This window comes from Mustela lutreola, chromosome 3 (assembly GCF_030435805.1).
Source record: "Mustela lutreola isolate mMusLut2 chromosome 3, mMusLut2.pri, whole genome shotgun sequence".
In the NCBI taxonomy this organism is placed as follows: Eukaryota; Metazoa; Chordata; class Mammalia; order Carnivora; family Mustelidae; genus Mustela; species Mustela lutreola.
The window spans coordinates 15,327,875-15,350,465 of NC_081292.1; the positions used below are offsets into that span (position 1 = coordinate 15,327,875).

The 22,591-nt window shown below is 39.2% G+C and overlaps 1 protein-coding gene across 2 annotated transcripts in view; it reads right to left on the bottom strand.

Annotated features, from left to right (window-relative positions):
* NSMCE2 (NSE2 (MMS21) homolog, SMC5-SMC6 complex SUMO ligase) overlaps nucleotides 1-22,591 on the bottom strand; it is a 214,161-nt gene that overhangs the window by 98,996 nt on the left and 92,574 nt on the right. Inside the window, exon 5 of one of the 2 annotated variants that reach the window (XM_059165639.1) lies at nucleotides 9,912-9,995. The exons of the other annotated variant lie outside the window; for it this stretch is intronic. Coding sequence (XP_059021622.1) covers nucleotides 9,912-9,995 — 84 coding nt within the window. The remainder of the gene's footprint in view (nucleotides 1-9,911; nucleotides 9,996-22,591) is intronic. 2 annotated transcript variants of the gene reach the window in all.

Below are 22,591 nucleotides of genomic sequence, written 5' to 3' on the forward strand. Positions count from 1 at the left end.
GGCTCAGTCAGTTAAGCATCCGACTCTTGATAGAGTTTGGCTCAGATCATGATCTCAGGGTCCTGTCACTGAGCCCCATGGTGGGCTCTGCACTCAGTATGCAGCTTGCTTGTCCCTCTCCCTCCACCCCCGCCACAATCCCCCCATCCTCAAATACATAAAATAAAATCTTCCAAAAAATGGAGGATTTTTATGAGCTAATCATATTAACTATGAGCTATCATAGTAGCCATGAGCTAATCATATTACAGTCCTTCATTTTGCCAAACAGAACCCAAACACACACACACACACACACACACACACACACACACACACACTAGGACACATAGATAAAAAATACAGCAAAGAATCTATGTGGGTCAGTTATACAAAAAATAGCAATGACTCAGAATTTGTTATATATGGGAAATACATTCTATTTACTTACTTACTTGGCTTTTTTTTTTTTTTTTTAAAGCAAGTCAGAGCTATTTAAACCAAAGAATCTGGAGGGGCGCCTGGGTGGCTCAGTGGGTTCAAGCCTCTGCCTTCAGCGGCTCAGGACATGATCTCAGGGTCCTGGGATTGAGCCCCACATCGGAGCTCTCTGCTCAGGAGGGAGTCTGCTTCCTCCTCTCTCTGGCTGCCTCTCTGCCTAATTGTGATCTGTATTAAATAAATAAAATCTTAAAAAAAAACAAAGTGTAAACCAAAGAATCTGAATGATGAGTATTGTTGATTTTCTTCTTTCAAAGGGGACACTATTTGCTTTTGCAAATTGGGTCCCACTCACAGCAATAGTTGTAATTTAATTATTTGATGACGCACATGTCTTGGTAAAATGTCTTGTGGCACACTGATGACTCAAATACCAGGCACTGACATGCATCTAGCCATTAAACAGAATATGAAAACATAAGACTTTAGTTATTAGACTTCCTTAAACATGACTGAATCATGAATGTGAACAGAAGTATCGGAGTTTGATTTATTAAATGTAAATATGAAAGTCAAAGGAATGAAATAATTTGACATCAGTAAGGATCAGACTGTAAGCCTAATTCCAAAAGGTAAATCTTGACTAAATAAGAAAGGAATAATAAATTAGCTTGATTTCAGAGAGATACCTAATTATAGCTTTAGAAGCACACACTTAAGCAGACCTGAAAATACTTAATCTCCTTTAAGCTTTCTGAGAAGCTTCCAAAACACAAGATAATCTAAAAATAAACAAACAAATAAATAATTGGTGGGATCTGTCAATTAAGTGAATACATCGTACAAGAAAGTAAAATCAGTTTTCCCCAAAAGAATGAATTTTTTCCCTCAAGATTCTTCTTGTGTGGTGGAACATTTAGGAAATGTAATTTCCTACCTGCAATAATGACCTTGTAAATAAGACTGCCTACATGACCTCATTTCAAGCAATCTGGAGGAAGGGCACAATATTAACGTAGCGATTCCATAATAAAGAGAAGTTAGATGGGATGCTGCTTTTTTAAGACAAACCATGAGGTGTATTTATAATGTGATCTGTACTGCCTACCCTATGTTTATGCAGCTACTACTTCTTCCCCAGCATAACATTTGAGACACTGAAAATCTACAACAGATCAGAGATAAAGTACAAAGTAAAACAAATGAACAAAAATCTCTTAAACTCAGTATGTTAAAAAGCCAGACTCCGTGTCCTAACCCAAGCCTGCTTCTCCTTCTGGGGTCTTTGTCTTGTAGTAAAGGTATAGTATTCTGTAAAGGGGAAAAAAACCCAAAAACAGAAACAAAAAAGTTTAGTCTACAGGTCAAAGTTCAAATCTCAGCTCTGACACTTTACCCCTGTCAGATCTTGGGCAACTGATTTATTGTTGCTTAAAAAGCCAGTTTCTTTATCTAAAAAACAGGGTTAATAATTTTCAGATAGTGGTAAAGGTGAAATCAGGTAATTAATGAAAATAACTATGACACTGTCTACTATATAACAGGCTCTCAAGAAATGGTTCTATTATTACTTGAATTTGTTAATGAGCTCTTCTGTCCAACCTAAGTTGAAAATTTGAAAATATCACTCTCCCCAGCACTTCTTTGAGCTCCACATCTACTCAGACACTAAATGCTACTTGTTCTACTAAGCAAACTATTACTCCTTCCATTGTGTAAAAGACTGAATTTTCTTCTCTTTGCAGTAGTGAAAAAAAAAAATCACGTCTTCCTACTAAAGCCCGTAATAGAATTTCCCACTGTGTCAAGCATCTCAGAAAAACCAGTTGGCTTTTTGAAAAGATGTATGTATTTCTTAAATTCATTTCTGGGCATTTATGTTATTATGTTACTATTGAGAATAAGATTATTTCCTTGTCTATTTTGTCCTCCTTGCCATCATTATACTTTCTAAACATATGGCTGGTATATAAGACAGCTACTGACATTTATCTATTTTGTCCTAGAGCGGACTACCTTACTCCACTGTCAATTATTTAAACTTTTAAATTACGGAAATAAAACATTTTTATTATTAAAACTTTGAATATACATATAAATAAAAATTTAAATCATTGGTAGTCTCACCACCAAAGGTAACCATTTTTTCTTTTTTAGGATTTTTATTCATTTGGCAGAGAGAGAGAGAGATCACAAATAGGCAGAGAGAGAGGAGGAAGCAGGCTCCCCACCGAGCGGAGAGCCCGATGTGGGACTCGATCCCAGGACCCTGAGATCATGACCTGAGCCAAAGGCAGAGGCTTATTAACCCACTGAGCCACCCAGACGCCCCCAAAGGTTAACCACTTTTAATAGCTATGTATATATCCTTTCAGATTTTTTTCCATATGGAAGTATCAGATTTATTATATTTTATAAAAATAAGATATTGTACATACTGTTTTATTGTAATAGATACATAACTAGTATACACAAGCTAATAGCAATGTTATAATCAACACTTACCAGCTGTCAACATAAATCTTATTTAAAGATCAGGATTCAGACTGATTTAAAACATAGAAACTACTAAGTGTGTGGAAGAGATATGACAAAATAAATGAAAATCAGGATAAATTATAGCTATAATTGCAGACAAACCTGAATTTATGAGAACAAAAGTTTAAAAAAAAAGTAAAAGTGAGTTATTTTTCATTAAGTGTTCACACTCAATGAGGAAATACAGGTTTCGTGCTATAAACATTTCCACATTTTAAGTTAAACTAAACTTAAAAATAGAAGGATAACTAGAAAATCAATGGTATTTTGAGATGCTAATAACATCCCAGTCCTTTTTAGGATAATTAAAATAAGTGGGCTAGGAAAATCTGGGAGGTTATGGAAAGATGTGCTGTTTTTGAAAAATATCTTGTGAACATATTCACATTCCCATACCAGTATATGCACAGGTGTAAAATAGTGTTTCTCAGTGTTTTTAAAGTCCATGTCACCTTTAAATAAAAATTTTTTTTTAATCCCATACTTAAAGTATTAAAACAATGGTAGATTTGGCGGGGGAAATTTGCTTCAAAGAGTCTCCTCGCTTAGAATCTTCTGCCTCCTGGCCTCAGCGGTGTGGGAAAGAGAACGGAATGCGGGTCAAGCTGATGAGCTTTGCTTTCGGGGTCACAAATGGAGAAAAACCAGCCTTGCAAACACTTTTTGATGAAAACTGAGTGACATCTGAAGTCCACTCGTTTGTTTTGGGGTAAACAGGGAAATCTTTTACTCAAAAATTCTTCAGGGTGATTTTTTGGGAAGTTATTTTGGCAACAGAATGAAACTTGAATTCTGAACCCTCCCGAAACATATTCTGGCAAAGACTGGATGCAGGTGAGAAAAGCACCCCTCACAGGCTCCCAGGGGATCTGCAGCTGCGAGGAGGGAAGCTATCACCCAAATTTATTCTTTGGAAATACAGTTAAATTTGGATTAAGTTAAATTTCTCCCTTCCCTAAATTCATCTTCAGAAACCTGTCTTTTGAGAACTTTAGTAAGTCAGAAAATCAAGAGACATGTTTGGTCCAGCCTAAGGATTGAGAAAACGGATTCTGGCACCAGATGGGTTTAAATCCCGGCTCTGGCAGTTATTAGCTGGTTGCCCTAGGGCAAGCTAGAGACCTTTCTGTGCCTGTGAGCCCTACCTGTAAAGTCTGCAAAGGACTACCCGTCACTACCTCAGATGCCTATTTGCAGTACTACACGTAAAGCCTCAGCACGAGCCCTACCTGTAAAGTCTGCAAAGGACTACCCGTCACTACCTCAGATGCCTATTTGCAGTACTACACGTAAAGCCTCAGCACGAGCCCTACCTGTAAAGTCTGCAAAGGACTACCCGTCACTACCTCAGATGCCTATTTGCAGTACTACACGTAAAGCCTCAGCACGCTATCTAGCATGCAGGAAGCGATCCAGAACGCTGGCAGAGCTGGATTTATGTATCAAGTAATGACGCTGGGCTTACTCCTGGATATTTCAGTTCTTCCCAGATGAAACCCTCAAATAAATCTTGTCAACATGCTAGGCTTTGTTGAATGTTTGCAAGTCTGAAGTAGCTGTTTTTGTCCTCACTGTCTTGGAGGTGAAGCAACATCATCCTTCAGGTCATAAATCTTTCCAAGCACTTTTACTTCTGACATGATTGAAAAGCTCTGACAGAACATAATGTAGTACAAGTAGTCACTGTTGATTTCTTCCCATAGTTTGGTTTCAATTTCTAACATTTAAACTCCTTAGTTCATCTGGAATGTATTTTAATATAAAGTTGAAGCTTGGGATTTAAAATAGTGTTAGAAAACATTAGCCAATGGTTCCAAGTTTTTTTCTGGAATAAGCCAACTTTTCCCCCACTGATTTGAAATCTGTCACACCTCAAAATCATATATGTGATTATAATAGTTATCTATTTATTGTTGTTCTCCCGCCCAAATAAGTTTTACAAAGAAAGGGAGTTGGTTACTTGGGTTCACTGCTGGATCACCAGAGTACTGCTTGGCTCACAGGAAAGGAAAAGGCTTTCCTCTTAAGATCCCTCAACGTGATTACCATATTACTGATTTTCTAATGATAAGCAAATGCTGCATTATGGAAACAAGTCTCAAATGTTCATATTTTCCATTTCTTTCAATAGGCTCTTATACTTCATTTGCTAATATTTGATTGAAGGTTTCATACATTTAGTTTTAAGTGACAGTGTTCTTAACTTTGAAGAAAAAGAAAAAAAAAACACAATTTGGTCATAGCCATTTTAGTTTCATAAAATAAACAAGACCATTTTCCATATTTTTGCATGCTTTGAAGTAGATTAAAAAGCACAGGAAATACCTGCTCCTTTAAGATCTGACAGAATTTACTGATAAATATGTCTAGGATTTGTACTTTGGGGGAGGCCTTTCTTTTAATCCTATTTTTGTCAATTTTAATTATCCAAAATTTTATACATTTATTTTTGGTCATTCATTTTGTAGGTTGAATTTATTGTCATGGGTTAAAAATATTTCTTTTCAAATGTATTTTTTAAAAATTCCCTCTGCATCTATGGTTATATGCTTTTTTTTTAGTAACTCTGGATCAAATTATTATGATTGGATTTAAAAAAAAAATCAATTTGAATACATGTCTTCTACCAGAATTGGGTTGTTATTGCGTGGTAGTGAATATGTTTGGTTTTAATTTAAACTATACTCTGCTTTTTATGCTTCTAAATTGTTTTTTCCTTACCACCATCTCCTTAGCCGTATTAAGATGTTCTCTTCTGACTCATGGCCAATTAAGAAATTTTTCATCTCATTTCAACACGAGTACTGCTTAACTTAAAATGTCTTCATCCTCTTTCTTTACAGAGGCCAACCCTCCTTGTGCTCCTTCGTCCTCCTGCTGCCTGCCAAACTGTTGAAGCATTTTATAATTGTGGGTCCCCATTATCACTGGTCTGTTATATTAGTTTTATGAGGACTCATCTACTGTTCGGATTATGGCTTCCTACTATAATAACAACTGTTCTTCATAAGTAATTCCATACAACTTAAGAATACCCTATTTTGATTTCCTCCCCTACTGGCTTCTTTATTCTCATTACTTGTTTGGTTCTAGATCGCTCTGCATTTTTGTTTTTCAGCACAAGTACATGAATGGGATGTGCCACAAGCCATTCCATGTCAGAGATGATCTTTTTGCTGCCCTTTCAAAGAAATGATACCTCCGCCGACTGTAAAACGTGAACCACAGCACACTCCCTCCAATGTGTAAGCTGCCGCTCCGCCGCTTTCCACACATGATGTTAGTACGCGACTGGGTATAAATCAATTCTTTGGTGGTCATCTCCCTCACTCCCCCCTTTTCCACCCCCACACATCTGGATTTTTATCGTTTACTCATTTTTTAAGTACAACAATTATGTGAGAATATATTCAAAAGAGAATTTTTCATCACTTTTTGTTAATGACCGCTTTATTGAGATAGAATTCATGTGGCATAAAATTGATCTCCATTATTCTCTGCTAGCACCTCTGAGCCCTTTGCTGTGAAGTTCATGATTCCCTTTAGCCAAAGCGTTGGTGAACGTACGAGACGGAGTATGTCAGCTCAGGCTACCATCTCGAACCAGAAGCCTACCCAGTACATCCTGAGGCCGGCCGCGGCTGCCACACTGCTACTCCTCCCTCTTGACCCTCGGGCTCCATCATGGGACATCTTTTACTTTCTTTATACTCTTTGGCTTTCTCATCAGATTCCTCTTCTTTCTCTGTGGTTTTTCCAGGTCCCAACCTCAGCCCCTCCTCTCATTCAACATCCTCTTCCTGGCTCCAAGTATTATCTCTATCGGTGCTTCTTCAGCCCCTCCCCAAATACTGTCTCTGTACAAACTTTCAGCCATCAGCAACATCTGTCATTAAGCACAGTGATTCTTACCTACAGGGATAGCCTGAAATTTCTGGAGCGGCATTTACAGCCTGAAGAAGCACTTCCGCCCAGGAACTTTGTTCTGAGCCACAGCTGTTCTGTCTCTGGCAAACAGCACCATCATCCCCTGAGCCGTCCACTCCAGAAGCCTGGAAGTCATCGCCGCCGGACTTGAGGACAGAGATGGTGTCTTGTCTACTTCACTATCATTCATCAGGATGTACTGGATAGGTTTTGGGTTCAAGATGGTAACCTGAGCTTATATAGGAAACTTCACAGGTTCCCCACTACTTAGCTAAAGGGAATCATGAATCTTCACATCGAAGGACTCAAGGGTGGCCAGCGAAAGAATGAAGAGCGCCTAATGCACAGCAGCACAACCAATCCCTACTGAAGGAATGAATGCAGTCAAATACTAAATTCTGCGGTTTCCAATTCATTTTCTTTCCACTCATCCTCTTTCATCCATATTCAGTAGTTTAGTTAAAATCACTACTATTGTCTGCTTGGCTTACTGCCAAAGCCTGTCAGCCTCCAGTCCCGCTTCTCCCAACCCATTCTCTCCAGGCTACCGCACTTTTCCTCACAGATCAATCCTTATCCCCTCAACTTAAGGCTCCTTAAAATCAAAGCCCAAATTTCTCAACATGATACACAAATGGATGATGCCCTTGACTTTATACACAGCATTTCTTCTACTTGGAGTAATAACTCAGGTATCACTATAAGGAAAATTTCTTGACGTCCCAAAGCTGAATTAAACACTCATTGGATGTGCTCCCCAAAGTATCCCACATTTCCCCTACTGCTGCATCCATGTTGTATGGTAATCCTGTTTATTTGTCTATCACTTCAACTTTAATCGAAATGTTGATGGGTGGGCCATGGTCCTTTTCACCTTATATCTCAGTGCCCCGCATGGTTCCTGACACAGAGTAGGCATTTAATGGGCATCTGGTGAATGAATATATTTTCAAATCCCACAAGAGACCATGCAAGTAGAATTCCATCACGGGGGATGGAACTCTCCCATGGAATTCCATCATGGAAGAGGGATTCTGAATCCAGCTGAGAACCATAAACAGAAGTTAGGAGTGTGTGAATAATGTAGAACTGTACCCAACATTTTATGTGCATATACATTTGTTGAGGGGAATTTTGAGACTGTCTAAACAGGCAATCCTAAAAAGTTAAGAACCGCTTGGTTAGGAAGGACTATTCTAAAGTGTATTATAAGCTAATGTAGATACACACACACAACACACACAGACACACAGGGATTGATCTAACACACTGAGCTCCAGGGTAACTTTTACTGAAAAGGGACAAGAGGCAGTCAGAAGGCTGCAGGAGGGTGGAAGAAAAATATGCCAGGAAAGAACAGAGAGAGAAGAACTTCAGTCTCTTCAGCCACTTGGCACAGGGTCCTTGTGCGGGCAGGGTGTGAAAGGGTGGCTTCCATACAAAGGGTCTATCAGGATCTGAGGACATCTGTCTCATTTTGACAGCTGGAAACTTCAGCTTGCCATTACGCTACTCAACTTCTGGCAAGTTCTGTTCTACAATCCGCCTGTCTTTTCAGTTCTGGCTAGTGAATCCCTAGCTAGGCTCTGACCTTCAACAGAAGGAAAGAGAAAAAGGAAACGGAAGGCAGTGGGCTGGGCTTATGACAAGGGAGGGCTGGGAAGAGGAGGTCAAACCCTCACCGCTTCTCGGTGGCCCTCCTTCCCTGGTTCATTCTACTCCTTTATTCATAGTACAGTTTATGGAGGGATCCTGACAAGTTATCAGGCACTTCAGTAAAATAGTAAGATGTATGTGAGTTCTGAAAAATACAGGTAGTTTTGAAAGTTCTGGGTGTTGCTTTTTGTTTGTTTTTAAATAAATGCTGACCATGTGCATCCTCTCCTCAGGTAATTAAACATTTAATAAAAGATGGGAATATGATCTTTATTTTTTTTGGTAAGCTCTCCTTTAGCATAGAACATACCAAACTGCCAGATTTGCTCTAGAAAATGCTCACTTTTATCTAAGATGCTGTACTAATCCACAAACGTAGGACAGGTACATCAGAGGGGTGATAGGCTTGATTACTTTGTGTTTCAACACCACTGGGCCTAACTTCCATGACGGTGGAGTCCGTAGGGGGGCTACGGATCTCCTATCTACATTGTCTCTGGCTGTGAAACAAACCTTGCTTACAAGGGGATGGAAACTGGACCCTGTCCTCATTAGCATCATCTTTCACCCAGAGAAAATGAAAGCCCATTTGGCAAATTGGGTCAAAAGGCCTGGTGAATTCGTTCATTACTCAATTAGCATCAAGGTAATCAGGAACGGTCCACAACTGCCTGTCTAGCAATTTAGCCCCGTATCATTTAACAACACACAAGAAGAGCTTGGTCATGATATACATGGATAGAAGCCTCATGAATTTATTACACACACTAATAATCCAACAGTGTCTAATTCTGCTGCAGAATTCCAATTGTATAAATGGACAAAATCGCGAATGTTAAAAGAAAAATACATTTTAAAAACCAAGTTTGTAAAAACTTCTTTTTAAGACTCTATATTAATCTATCTGGAATTTTTGTGGGACTTTAATCTACTCATAAAAATATATTATTTCAAATAGCACTGACCACTGAAGATTGCTCTGGGTAAATTCCTGATAAATTTATGGTAAAATTTAGAGGTCACTTATGCTGGCTGGAAGCTGGGGTGGAAGGGAAGAACAGGAGAAAGGGGGAAAACTCAATTGAGTAAAGTTCCCCCTACCTGACAGTTGTCATATTTGAGGCAACATTCACTTAGAATTCCTGCATTCCCTTAAGAGTTGTAATGGGTTGTGCCCTGTTATCTACTCTGATACCCTTCTTAGCAAGAAATTGCCGTTAATCATTTATTGAAATCTGGTCTAAGTTCTGTTGTATTCATAGATGAGCTGAACATGTCACATGTGTGGTATATGAAACCCTTCCAAATGCTACTGGGGCTGTTTTGAGGAGAGAGAGAAAGATGAGAACGGAAGAAAAAAATTCTATAACCTCGTTCATTGCCTGTTCTACTTGCATCCTTATCCTTAATCTTGTCGACCTCATTGTGTCCTCCATCTTCTTTAGGTTTTGCTGCTGCAAGAGAGACCAGATTAGGAAGTGACTTGAGAATGATGCCAGGATCAATGTGGACAATGAGATGAGAGCCAGAGTGAAGCCAGAAGAGGCTGAGAAGCCAGACTTGGAAATGAGTTGTCAGAGATCCTCATGATGTGGCATTGACAATATATATTCCATCCCTCTGGGCAGGTGTGAAATTTGCTAAACCAAACAAGTAATACTCACCCAGAAGAAAAGGGTCTACTCTCACTGACATACTATGATTTGTACTCTCTAGCTGAAATGTGCATGTTATGAAGATGCTCTTAAGGGATTATCTGGGCAGAATCATTCGGTGACGTGTGGAATGGAAAGGCCACATGAAGCATGACATCACGGATGGGCATCACCTGGGAAATCCAGCAGTCCGCTCCAAAAGATACCCTCAAGGTAGCATTTACCTTGATGGACCTCACAGACTCTCATACCCGATCTCTTTGACTGGACCCAGGAATGCAGACTCATGCTAACAAAATTCACAAAACACTGATGTATTAAAAAAAAAAAAAAAAGAAGAAGAAGAAGAAGGCGACTTTATTATTTACAGTAAACAGCAGAAGAATCAGGCTACTGAATGCCCATCAGCCTGACAAGTACGTCATCTCCTTGGGAAGGCAAATTTCTGGAGGGAAGCTTGGTGAGCATGGAAGCAGAGCAAGTGGAGTTATAATTACACAGGATCCCAGCACAAAATGCAAGAGGTTCTGCAGCTCTTCCACGACAGGGTTCGCCACCTGCCAGGCAGGCTGGATGCATGCCTCAACCTGGCAGGTGTTAGTGGCCAGACCATGCTTTGTTGGGTATCACAACACTCAAATTGATTGCTTTTCTTTTTCTCTGTTTTAGAGACAGAGAAAATGCTCTTCTGATGGAGATTTTGTATATTTGCATGTTTTTAAGATGCTAGTACCCTTAATTATAGTCAAATCTCACTATCCAAGGAGTCTTTATGTTTCTTAGGTTCATGTTGACTCTCTTGGATTTAATCTAGTTGATGTTCATTTCCTACTTCAATTTTCAGAGAGTAATTTCATTTTCCTGTGTTCTGAGATCAAAAGGGGCACCGCATGGTGGACTCCACCTCTGCCTACAGGTTCCACAAAGTGTCAGTTAAATTCAAATCAACCTGTATTTGCTGTGCCAACTTTATGCCCACTGCTGTGCCAGGTATAAAATAACATTCAAAAGAGCCTCTAAGGAAATGTTATATTTCCTGGAGACCTAGAGACTTTTATTCTCTTTAAGGTACAAGAAATAGAAATGTAAGCCCAACACTGTCTTGTTCCCTTTAGGAGCTCCAGCCTAGTGAGGGAACAAGATATATGTTTTAAGAAAAAAAAAAAAAAAGGTACTGTGCCAAGTGGTATGGAGCATGGCAGCAGGAGTACCTTTTATACTTATGGGCAGAGACAGAAGTCACATCTTTCAGTAAGTGATTTAAAAAAAAAAACTAAATAATAATGATGATTACTTTAAAAAAAATTAACAGTGAAGCACGAAATATAGGATCCTTCCTTTCTATTTCCCCATCTCTGTTCTACCTTTCAAGGCTGCCCTCAGTAGTTTGGTGAATACTCTTCCAGATCTTTTTTCTATGTACAAGAAACACACACACACACACACACACACACACACACACCTGCAGCCCCAAACACACATACTTATATATGTACACAAACATCAATTTATGTATTCTATAACATAAAGAATTTATGTATCATGGATCCCAGTTATGTAATACACACACATGCACACATCCATTTATGTAATAGACACATGTGGGAGATCGTTCTATATATATTGTTCTACACTTGTTCTTCTACATTTAATTCTTTGTTGTCAATTATGACATGTATATAGAAAACTACACAAAATAAATATGCTGTTTAGAAACTAAATTTCCCTGGAGAGCAGTCCCCAGGTCAATAAATAGAAAATTCTGAGTACTTCAGAAACTCCCTGCATCCACCGCCCCCAACCAATCATCAAGCTGTATTTTATGTTCATCATTTCTTTAGCTTTCTGTATAGATTTACTACCCATAACGCAGGCAGAGCTCAAATTCGCCTACATTGGCAAATGCCCTTTGGGCTACAGCAGCTTGGTTCTTCAAACTTCCTGTGGACTCTTGCTGCTCCTTAGATTTCCTTTGATTTTCTGCCCTTTGCTGCTCTGAGGATGTTTTCTTATACATATTTGAGAGTTTGGATGGTTTTCAGCAAGAGGATTGCTCAAATAACCCAATGGGCCGTATTTCCAGTAACAGAAGTCTGTGTCACTTCTCAGTTCCTACCTATTGTATCCTAGCTCCTTAGGGGTTATGAGAAGCGAACATCCCTAATTTTCCATGGCACAAACAGTGAGATATGCAATAAATGCACGAGGAGTGAAGAGTGAAGGAATGGACATGAGAATGAATATATGGTTACTCCTGCTTTTGAGGGCTTGATGGTTTCTTTCTTTGAAGGAAGGTAAGAATGCAGATGTGTAAAATGATTTGACATGAAATAATATGAGGCAATAAAGCAATATGCTTAAATGAAATCACTTCCACTCACCAAACATGGAAAGATTTCCAAGATATATTGTCAAGTGGAAAAAAGAAAGCCGTGACAATGTCTCTGTAGAAAACAGATGTACCTATATCTATTTTCCACATGTGTAAACAGGTGTGTGGATATGTGCCCACACACATTCTTGTTTATACACAGAAATATGACTGTAAAGACATGTCACAGTGGTTCCTTCTATGAACTGGGATTGGGAAACCAGGAGTTATCTTTTCACTTTTAGATTTCCTACATATTATTTTTACATGAGGCAATGTATTACTTTTATAGTTAAGGGAGAAGATTTTAAATTACATTCAAGGGCAAACATATCTGACAGAGGAAATGAAGAAGAAAAAGAGATAAGACAAATTATTGGATAAGTCTTCTTCAAAAAGGTGGGACTTGAAATGGGTCCTGTAGGGACTGCAGAGTTCACACTGAGAGGACAAGGATGGGGGAAAGCGGGGACATGGACAAGAGCTGTGTCTGAACAGATGTTAGGCTAAGAGATGAGAATGGTAGCTGAGTAGGACCATAAGGAAGCTCCCCTAGCTAAAATTAACTCCAGTTTACACTGAGAGATAGGATTCCATGGATACAGCAGGGCCACAGTGCAAAATGTGGAATGTCATCAATATTAAGACTTTATCATTGGTCTGATGGGAAACAGAAGTCATCACAGGTTACTTACAAGGTAGTAATACAAGATAATACGAACCTCAGGGAGTACTTTGTGCAGAATGAAATTGAACTTGAAAAAACCCTAGTAATTTGTAAAGTGTTGGATCAGCAATTATTATTTTTTGTTGTTGTTGTTGTTTTTTCTTACTAGGCAAGAGTTACATTTTATAGAGATTATCATGGTATTTTTTTTTTTTAAAGATTTTATTTATTTATTTGACAGAGAGAGAGCACAAGTAGGCAGAAAGGCAGGCAGAGAGGGAGAAGCCGTACGAGGGGAAGCGGGCTCCCTGCCAAGTAGAGAGCCCGATGCGGGACTCGATCCCAGGACCCTGAGACCATGACCCGAGCCGAAGGCAGAGGCTCAACCCACTGAGCAACCCAGGCGCCCTATCATGGTATTTTGATACAGAATGCACTTCAGGGACAGACAGACTCAGGGCAAGGAGATTCCTTAGCAATACAGGGCTCCTGTAAGAGCTCGCCCAGTTTTCACAACTTGAGACATGCAGATAACCGCTCTGCCTCTCAGGTCTGTTGTTAAGGGTTAAATGTACATAAAACGGCTTGGTCGCAAAGTATTAGTTCATTTCTTCTCAGCTGTTATTATAGTCCAGATGTATGCTCATAAAGATCAGAACTGATGTTCTGGTCACAGGAATGAAAAAGATAAAGCCAGAGGTGCCTGGGTAGCTCAGTCGATTCCGAATGGATTTTGGCTCAGATTATGATCCCAGGCTCCTGGGACGGAGCCCCACATTGGGCTCTGTTCTCAGTGGGTAATCTGCTTGAGGGTTCTCCCTCTCCCTCTCCCTCTGTCCTCTCTAGAATAAATAAATAGATCCTTTAAAAAAGCAAAAAGCTAAAGATAAAGCCAGAGATTTTTCTAAATAAATAACCTATAAGGATCTATTTCGTAGATGAAGGGAATAAAAGAGGAAGAGATGATTTCTAGGATTCCAGCAAGGGAGACTGGTGGAATGGTAATATCCCTGGCAAAGATCTACCCCGATCTGTGATCCACAACATCTTTGGAGTCAGAATACTCAAGACCACGTGACTTTCACCTCCTCCAGCTGGCACTCCCAACCCACAACCCTCACCACTTGGGTTTGGGGTAACCTCCTTACGTTAGTACAAATATGTCCTGAAATCTTTTATATATACTTGACAGAGAGACAGAAAGCTAGAGAAGGAACACAAGCAGGGGGAGTGGGAGAAGGAGAAGCACGCTCCTTACTCAGCAGAGAGCCTAACATGAGGCTCTTTCCCGGGACCCTGGGATCATGAACTAAGCTGAACTCAGACGCTTAAAGACTGAGCCACCCAGGTGCCCCATGTCTTGAAATAATTTAAAATAAAAGTGCACTTATATTTATTTTACTTTGGAAAAAAAATTCAAGGATATATTAAAAACTTCAAGACAATGGGGACATACAAAATCACAGATTACTCATTTATTGCAAAACTTAGCAGTACTATATTAAAAATGAAAATGAGCTCCACTTTTGACTTGAAGGAAAAAAACTTCCACATAATTCATATATAAAATATTTGGCAGAATTAAACACCTTTAAAGTTTAAAATTATTTGTGTTTAGATCATACGAAGTCCTGAATCACAAAATTATGAAACCAGAAAAGATAAATATCTTTTCTGGTTTCATAATTAATAATAATAATAATTAATAATAATAATAAATTAATAACATAATGATTTTTATTTACTGTGTTTTAAAAATTCTTTTCTTCTAAGTTGACTATGACTTCTGAGGTCCATGTTATGTAGCCTTAAAGCAGAGTTTACTATAGCTTTAAGGTATTCCTGAAGTCTCAGTTGGATATACTTTGTTGCCTAGCTAAAGGTCAAAGGCTTGAGGACTATTACATGATACAAAACAAAAATTCAAAAAGCTTAAAGCTCATGCTTCAGATTCTCTACTTTTCTGTAAGGTCACATCTCTGCAGAAGATGACAGAGTTGGCAATTGTGTAACTAAGCCTCCAGAACTAGTTACGACTCTGGAATGTGATCATGTTTTGCAATATACTTGGTCACCATCATATGAAAATCTTGGGAAATAATGTATCTTGTTTACCTGCTAGTTCCTGTCAGAGAATACTGATTTAAAAGACTGTTAAAAGTTCTACATACTTTAGGGCCTGCGTGGCTCAGTTGGTTAGGCATCCAACTCCTGGTTTTGGCTCAGGTCATGATCTTGGGTTCATGAGATTGAGCCTCTGCATCGGGCTGCAGGCTCAGCAGAGAGTCTGCCTGGGTATCTCTCTCCTTCATCCTCTGCCTCTCCCCACTGAACTCATTCTTTCTCTCTCCCCAAAATAAATAAAAAATTAAAAAGAAAAAGTTCTAGATACGTGAAAAGGTAAAAACAAAGAGGGGGAAGAGGAAGAGGAGGCAAAGAAAAGAAATCCATTATTCTTTCACAGTAAGATGGGAAAGGAAAGTAGGAGAGGACGCAGATGAAACAAAATTGGCTATAAACGGCCAACTGTTTGTTGAAGGTAAAACGCTTACACAGAAATCCATCCATCTTCTCCTGTGCCTTCAGACTGAGCCTCCTGGAAACATGCCACTATCACATGTGGATTATTTTGAGCCGAAGACGATCGAGGCCCAGAAGAGTCAGGAAGAGGTTTTTATCTCCTGCTTAACTGTCTCTAACAATTTAAATAGAGGGCCTGCTCCCAGAAGAGAACTATCACCAGAGGTAACTACAAAGAGTGTGAGCTAGGTGTGATAAGCTTGGGGGAGCTGACAGAGCCTACTTATTCAAAGTCCTGTCTGTGTCCCATGGTCTCTGCAAGGTATGACAAACATTTCTTTACCAAGCATCAGCGCTTCCCATCTCCCTGTGAACTGTCTTCCTCCCCTTTGAAGCCCGACTCCTGCCACCTTCTCTTTGGCTCAGGATGGCATATAAGCTTCAACTGCCTGTATCTGAGCCTCTCATGATTTTGTGGAGCTCCTGTACCTATGCAATTAAATTTGTTCTTCTCCTATTTAAACCTTTCAATCTCCTGCTAATATTATGTCAATCTAATTAACAGACCAACCAAAAGAACCTAGAAGGGTAGAGGAAAAAGATTTCCTCCCCATACCTACTTTGTGTATTGAATGTTTCATAGTAAGAAGTTTCAAAAAGGCATACAACCAATTTTTCAAGACTAATTTCTAACTCTACAGCTTAAAAAAAAAGCCTATCATAATATTAAGAACAACAAAGAATATGCCACCTTGAGAACACTGAGTTAAGATTTCTAGAGTTCCTGAGCCTTATCTGCCCAACAAGAAAAATGATGCTGCATGATAACCCTGACTGTGCTTCTAACACTTGTATAAAGCATTTTCACATACATTATCGCAATTGATCTTTAGAATAACACTGTGAGATCTGGTGGGTAACACTTGAATTTATGAAAAAGAAATAAAAGGCTCAGAAGAAATAAGTGATTTTCATTCATGCACTCATTCATCCGTTTCACATTTACCGAACACTTTGTATATGTCAGGCAGATTGGTCCTAGGTGTTAGGAATTTTAAGACAAAAAAATGTGAAAATGTGATTCTTTCTTTCGAGAGGTGCTCAGTCTAGTAGAAGGGACAGATTATTATAAACAGAATCATATGAAGATGTGATGCATGCTACAATGAAGTGTTTTTCAAAAAAAAAAAAAAAAATTTTTTTTTTTTTTTTTTTTTTTTTTTTTTTTTACCATGACCTGCCCATAGAGATACGCTTTACCTTCCAACCCAGCATATAGAACACAAGTTTAAATGGACAAACGTTTGCATGGTGCATGTGGTATTTTCTAATCTACCCTGTTTTCTCTTACAATAAAATCCTGGTCACAATCGTTTACAATGATGTCACTGTTCACTAGCAGGTTGTGACCTACAGTGTGCAGAAGTGATAATCACAGTTCTGAGGTAACACAAAAGGAAACACAAACTCTGTTCCAGGCACTGAGAAAAAGCTTTCAAGGGCTTGCTCTGTGAGCGCTTAACAATTTTAAAGCGACAGAACTAGAACAAAGGTCTTGAGATGTTTGAGTCACTTTGTTTTTACAATCACTGCTGTTTTAGGCTAGCCAAATACAAAGCGGCTACTGACTTGTGAATCCAGATCACCTACAGAACAAGCTGTTTTCCTGAAGAGACATCAGCAATCATTCATTCACGTTTACTAATTCCTCACTGTGGCACAGCACTTCCTGTAGATTGGCTCATGCTGCTACTACCTGTAAACCGACTACAAACATCCTGCAACCATATGGCTTCTTCTATGACTAACAGCCCTAAATATCTGCTCTCTCAAAAATGTTCTAGAATAAAGACTTAAAAAGCAAGAGACCAGGATTATATGGGTTAGAATGTAAAATCAGATACTGTCATTTTTATGGACTGCCCATCTACACTATGATTTTGTTCGGTGCTTTAATCTTCTCCCTCAAATATTTACTGTCCATGCAGGGTAGCTATACCTGGTGTGTACTGAGCTCAGCGAAGGAAAGAGCTAGTAAAAACAGATGGCTCCAGAACTAGTATCTCATGCTGCTGCCCTCTGCTGTCTAAGAAAGACAGGGGCAAGATCAGGGAAACCCATGCACTTGGTATGGCCATGCCATTTCTTCCAATAGAAGTGTTTCCATTTTTTTTTTTTTAAAAGATTTCATTTATTTATTTGTCAGAGAGAGAGAGGAGCGAGAGTGAGCACAAGCAGACAGAATGGCAGGCAGAGTCAGAGGGAGAAGCAGGCTCCCTGTCGAGCAAGGAGCCCAAAGTGGGACACAATCCCAGGATGCTGGGATCATGACCTGAGCCAAAGGCAGCCGCCCAACCAACTGAGCCACCCAGGCGTCCCAAGTGTTTCCATTTTTACGTATGTGTTTTGAGAATCTCTTTGCCCAAGTGCACCAAAGACTCTTTGTGAATCTGACCTAGTCCATTAAGTTCTTTGTGTCTTTTATCCATTAAGCAATAAAAAAGAAAAGGTGCTTTCCTACATCAGCGTATGATCAACTTACAATGGTACCACTATTCATTGGGTAGTCAATAAATATTCATCAAGGATACTGATATTGATGTTGAATAGGAAATAGACAAAAGGAAGAAACTTAACTGAACTACATGAGATTTGGAGGAACTACAGCTGTTTTTCATCCCTACTTCCCCAAAGGGAAACATGCTTTGAATATTAAGGATAAAAGATTTTGCTAGCTGAAGTCTGAGAAAATAGTATTCTTAATTAAAATCAAACTGAACTGAACCACCCCCAAAACACCAACCAGCATTTGTGCCTTTAATCATATAACTGTAGGGTCTTAATAAATGGAAAGTATTTGGGGCTAGGCTTTATAGGTATTAACTTAGTAACAGAAGACTAGCCAGAAGGAAATGAGAATTAACTTCTGAGAAAGTTACTGAAAAGCATAAACCATTTATAAAGACATTCCGATCTTTGAATGAATCTCCTTGTTTGGAAGACATGTTTAGGCTTGATACCTTTGAATATTTAAGGAAGTCTGAATAGGCCAATAAATTACAATCTACAAGGCCTTAAAAAAATTTTTCCTGTTTTAGACTATACAAAAGAGTTATTTTAAGAACACTAACTCTTTAATTTAGACAACCAAGGATAGCATTTTCAAAAATCTGTAAATATTTAGAGAATCAAATGATAAAACACTAAGACAATCAACAAAAGATATGTAGCTAAAAACAATACAAAACAGACTCCTGACTTTAATCTATAATTATTCTTATATGAAAAAAAAGAACTAGGAAAAATATATATGCTGGCCTCTCTTTTGAGGATAAAGCTGAATTTCACCTAGGACATTAGCTTGGTATGATTTCACTTTACTACTCAGTTCCAACTTTATACGAAGCATCTCCAGATGAGTGCACTCCTTTAGGCACCTCAAACTCAGTGTGTCCAAAATGAAACTCTAATTTGCTAACTTTTCCTCCTTGTCAACATTCCCGAACACCCATTCTTCTTAATTAATTCCAGTGACCTCTAAAACGAATATGTACAACAAAATCTACTGGAAAGGAGAGTAAAAAAATAAAATAACAAAATTTCTGTACTGGGGTACACGCTGAAAAGTATTCAATTACTAAGGGGTAATTAGTAGGTGTGATAATAAGGTGTGATTTAAAAAAAAAAAAATGTTGAGACCAGGAACCTAATCTAGTCCTCCTCATTGCCTTTAGGCCATCAGTCTTTCCAAGTGGTTAAATTCTCCCTCCAAATCCCTTCTCTCCATGTTTGCATCTCTGTTCCCACTGCCATTTTGGTCACCAGAGTCACCACGTCTTGCTTGGATTTGTCATGGTTGTCAATCTTGTCTCATTTCTTGCAATATCTTTCTTCTAACTCACCCTTCATTCTGCCTCCGCTAGTCAGATAATATCTTCACTAGTCAGATAATATCACTCATCAAAAAAACCAGCAATGCTCACAAACACCTAACAGTTTTTAGAGCTTTCTATATTCTTATCTCAACTTAGGTAGGTAGAATTTAAAAAAAAAAAAAAAAAAAAAAAAGGCATGAACTTCAGGCCTACATTTGAGTTTTGGTCCTGCCTCTTACAAGCTTTGTGACTTGGAGGGAAATCACTGAGGCTTTCTGAACTTTTACTTCCATCTCTGAGTTGTGCTATAAATAGCTTACAAACTGTCTTGTAAGTAAAATGAGATTACAGATGAGAAGAACTTAGCACACAGCCGGGAACACATAATTGAGCATCAGTTGTCCGACACCCTACTAGCTCTGGGTCCCCATGCTACCACTGCCCTCTGCCTATTCCCATACACCTGCCCCGTGCCAACCCCCTACTCCCTAACCCCAGCCTGGCACGTTACACACCAGCCCCTCTGGAACATGTGCTTTCTTCAATACAAAATGCACTCCCAGCTGCCTGTGGGTCTGATTATACTATACTCCCAGCCCCACATACCTTTGCTGCTTTCTCTGAGGGAAATTCCACCCATGTCTTAAGACCCAGCTCTAATGTCAACTCTTCCAGGAAGTCTTCCCTTCGCTCTGCTGATCAGAATTAACCACTTTTCCTTTGTGTTCTCCCTGCACACTGTCTGTGGCTTTACTGTAGTATTTATTTATTTTGAGTCCTACTCTTACCATTATACTATGTGTATGTATATATATCTCTCTCTATATGTGTGTGTGTGAGAGTGTGTGTGTGTGTGTGTTACCTGCATAAATTATAAGCTTCTTGAAGGCAGAAAGCATGCTTTTCTTCTTTTTATTCTCAGCAATTAACACCTTATACAGGAATGGATTTAATAAATGTCTGCTGACTGAATTAACAGATGTATGAAAACACTTTCAAAAGAGGTATATTTTTACCAGAACAAAACACCAAACACTTGTTCAAACCCTTGAAGTAATTTTTGGAAGACAACTTCTTCCTGAAAGCTGTATCATTATTTAATCTTTATAATACATAAATTTAAAATAACAAAGCAATGACCTAAAAATGGTACCTTTTGATAGTGCAGGCTCAATTGCATAAGTTATTTTTAAACCACCAAATTGACTTTTAAAAATGATAACAATCATTATTATCAATGGATAGACTACCAATGAGTATTAATAGACAGTAATGATTCAAAGAGGAAAAAAATCACAATACATTAACAAAATTGAATTTTAGACCTCATCTTAAAATCATGTTTCCAAATATTTAATCAGCTCACAGCATAATGAGTGAAATAATAAAGACACTGGGCTGATCTCAAATTTGCAAGTGTATATTTTACAGGAAAAAAGACTAATGGAATACAGAAGATGTTGGTATGTGGCTATCTCTGCATGGTGGGATTATTGTTTTTTTTTATTTTTGTCCCCTATACTATCTGAATTTTCTACAATATACACAATTATATAATTAGCAAAGTAATTTTAAAAAGACTGAATATAAAGAGATTTTAATTAAAGCTCAGTCAGATTTGCAAATACGTAAGAGTCTTACTAGTCCAGTAGAAGATTTCCTGATTATTAATATTAATCTCCATATATTCAGGTAGATGTCATTAAAAAGTGAAAATTAATGTCATAGTTTAGAGAATGATAATAATAAAAGTTTTCCTTAATTGTAAACAGGAAGCTGAGTAAGTAAGCATTTGACTAGTTATTTGCTAGGCAGCAAAGCGCCACTCTGGATGGGGAAAGGCTCAGCTGGCATTGCAGCCTAGCCACTCGTCTGCCACGTGACCTGTTCTCTCAGAGCTGCAGATACCCCAACTACAAAGCAGGGGAAACCCCCACACTCTCCCTGTTACCTGCAGAACGGACATTGACAACATTTATACAATCTCTACTACCAGTGTCTAGGACGTGGCAGGTCCCCTCCGATCTCATGTCTCCTGGATCTGGAGACTGTCCACCCGACTGGAAGATGGATGAGGAAGAGTACGGGCAGCTCACTGTGACGCTGAGGGAACCTAGAAAGTCTGGCGAAGCTTGCCAAGTGGCAAAGGCTGATTCTGAGACAGACCGTGGGGGGACGCAGGTATCTCAGACTGCATCAGCCATGCCGTGAATGTGGTACCGACTGGTAGACACCTCTGTGAAGTAGGATGGGGCCGCTGAAGGAAGTTAATGGGGGTTGGGACACAGAAAGAAGAGAGAGAGGGAAGAGAGAACAAGTTCTGAGGCACAGTGCCATTGAAGGGGGAGAGAGAAGAGGAAGCCAAGGGAGAAAGCAGAAATAACCAGACTGTCAAACCGGGAGGAGTAAAGGGGAGAAGGAAAGTTGTCTCTTCCTCTCCATCCTCCCCACAAATTTCCTCCCCCCATCACAACCACATCTCCAAAACTATACCTCTATTCTCAAGAGTAACTCTCATTCCCTCTCTGACAAGTGGCATTCCTTCCTCCAGAGTCAGGAAGTAAAAACCTGGGAAAACACTAACCTAGAGTGGCCTGCAATGCCCAAACTGGTATCCCCAATCCCCAGCGCCTCCAAGCATCAAGGACGAGATCTAGAGGCACTTGGGTGGCTCAGTCAGCTAAGTGTGGGCAATCAGCTCAGGTCACAGTCTCAGGGTCCTGGGATCGAGCCCTGTGTCGGGCTCCCCACTCAGTGGGGAGTCTGCTTCTCCCTTTCCTGCTGCTGCTCCCCCTGCTTGTGCTGTCACATGTGCACTCACGCTCTTGTCAAATAAATAAATAAAATCTTTAACACACACACACAGACACACACACCAAAGGATGAGATCTAGAACCGATCCCAGTTACAGATATGAGGTGGCTCAGTACTGAGAAAGCAGCCATTCACCCCTCTCTTTTCT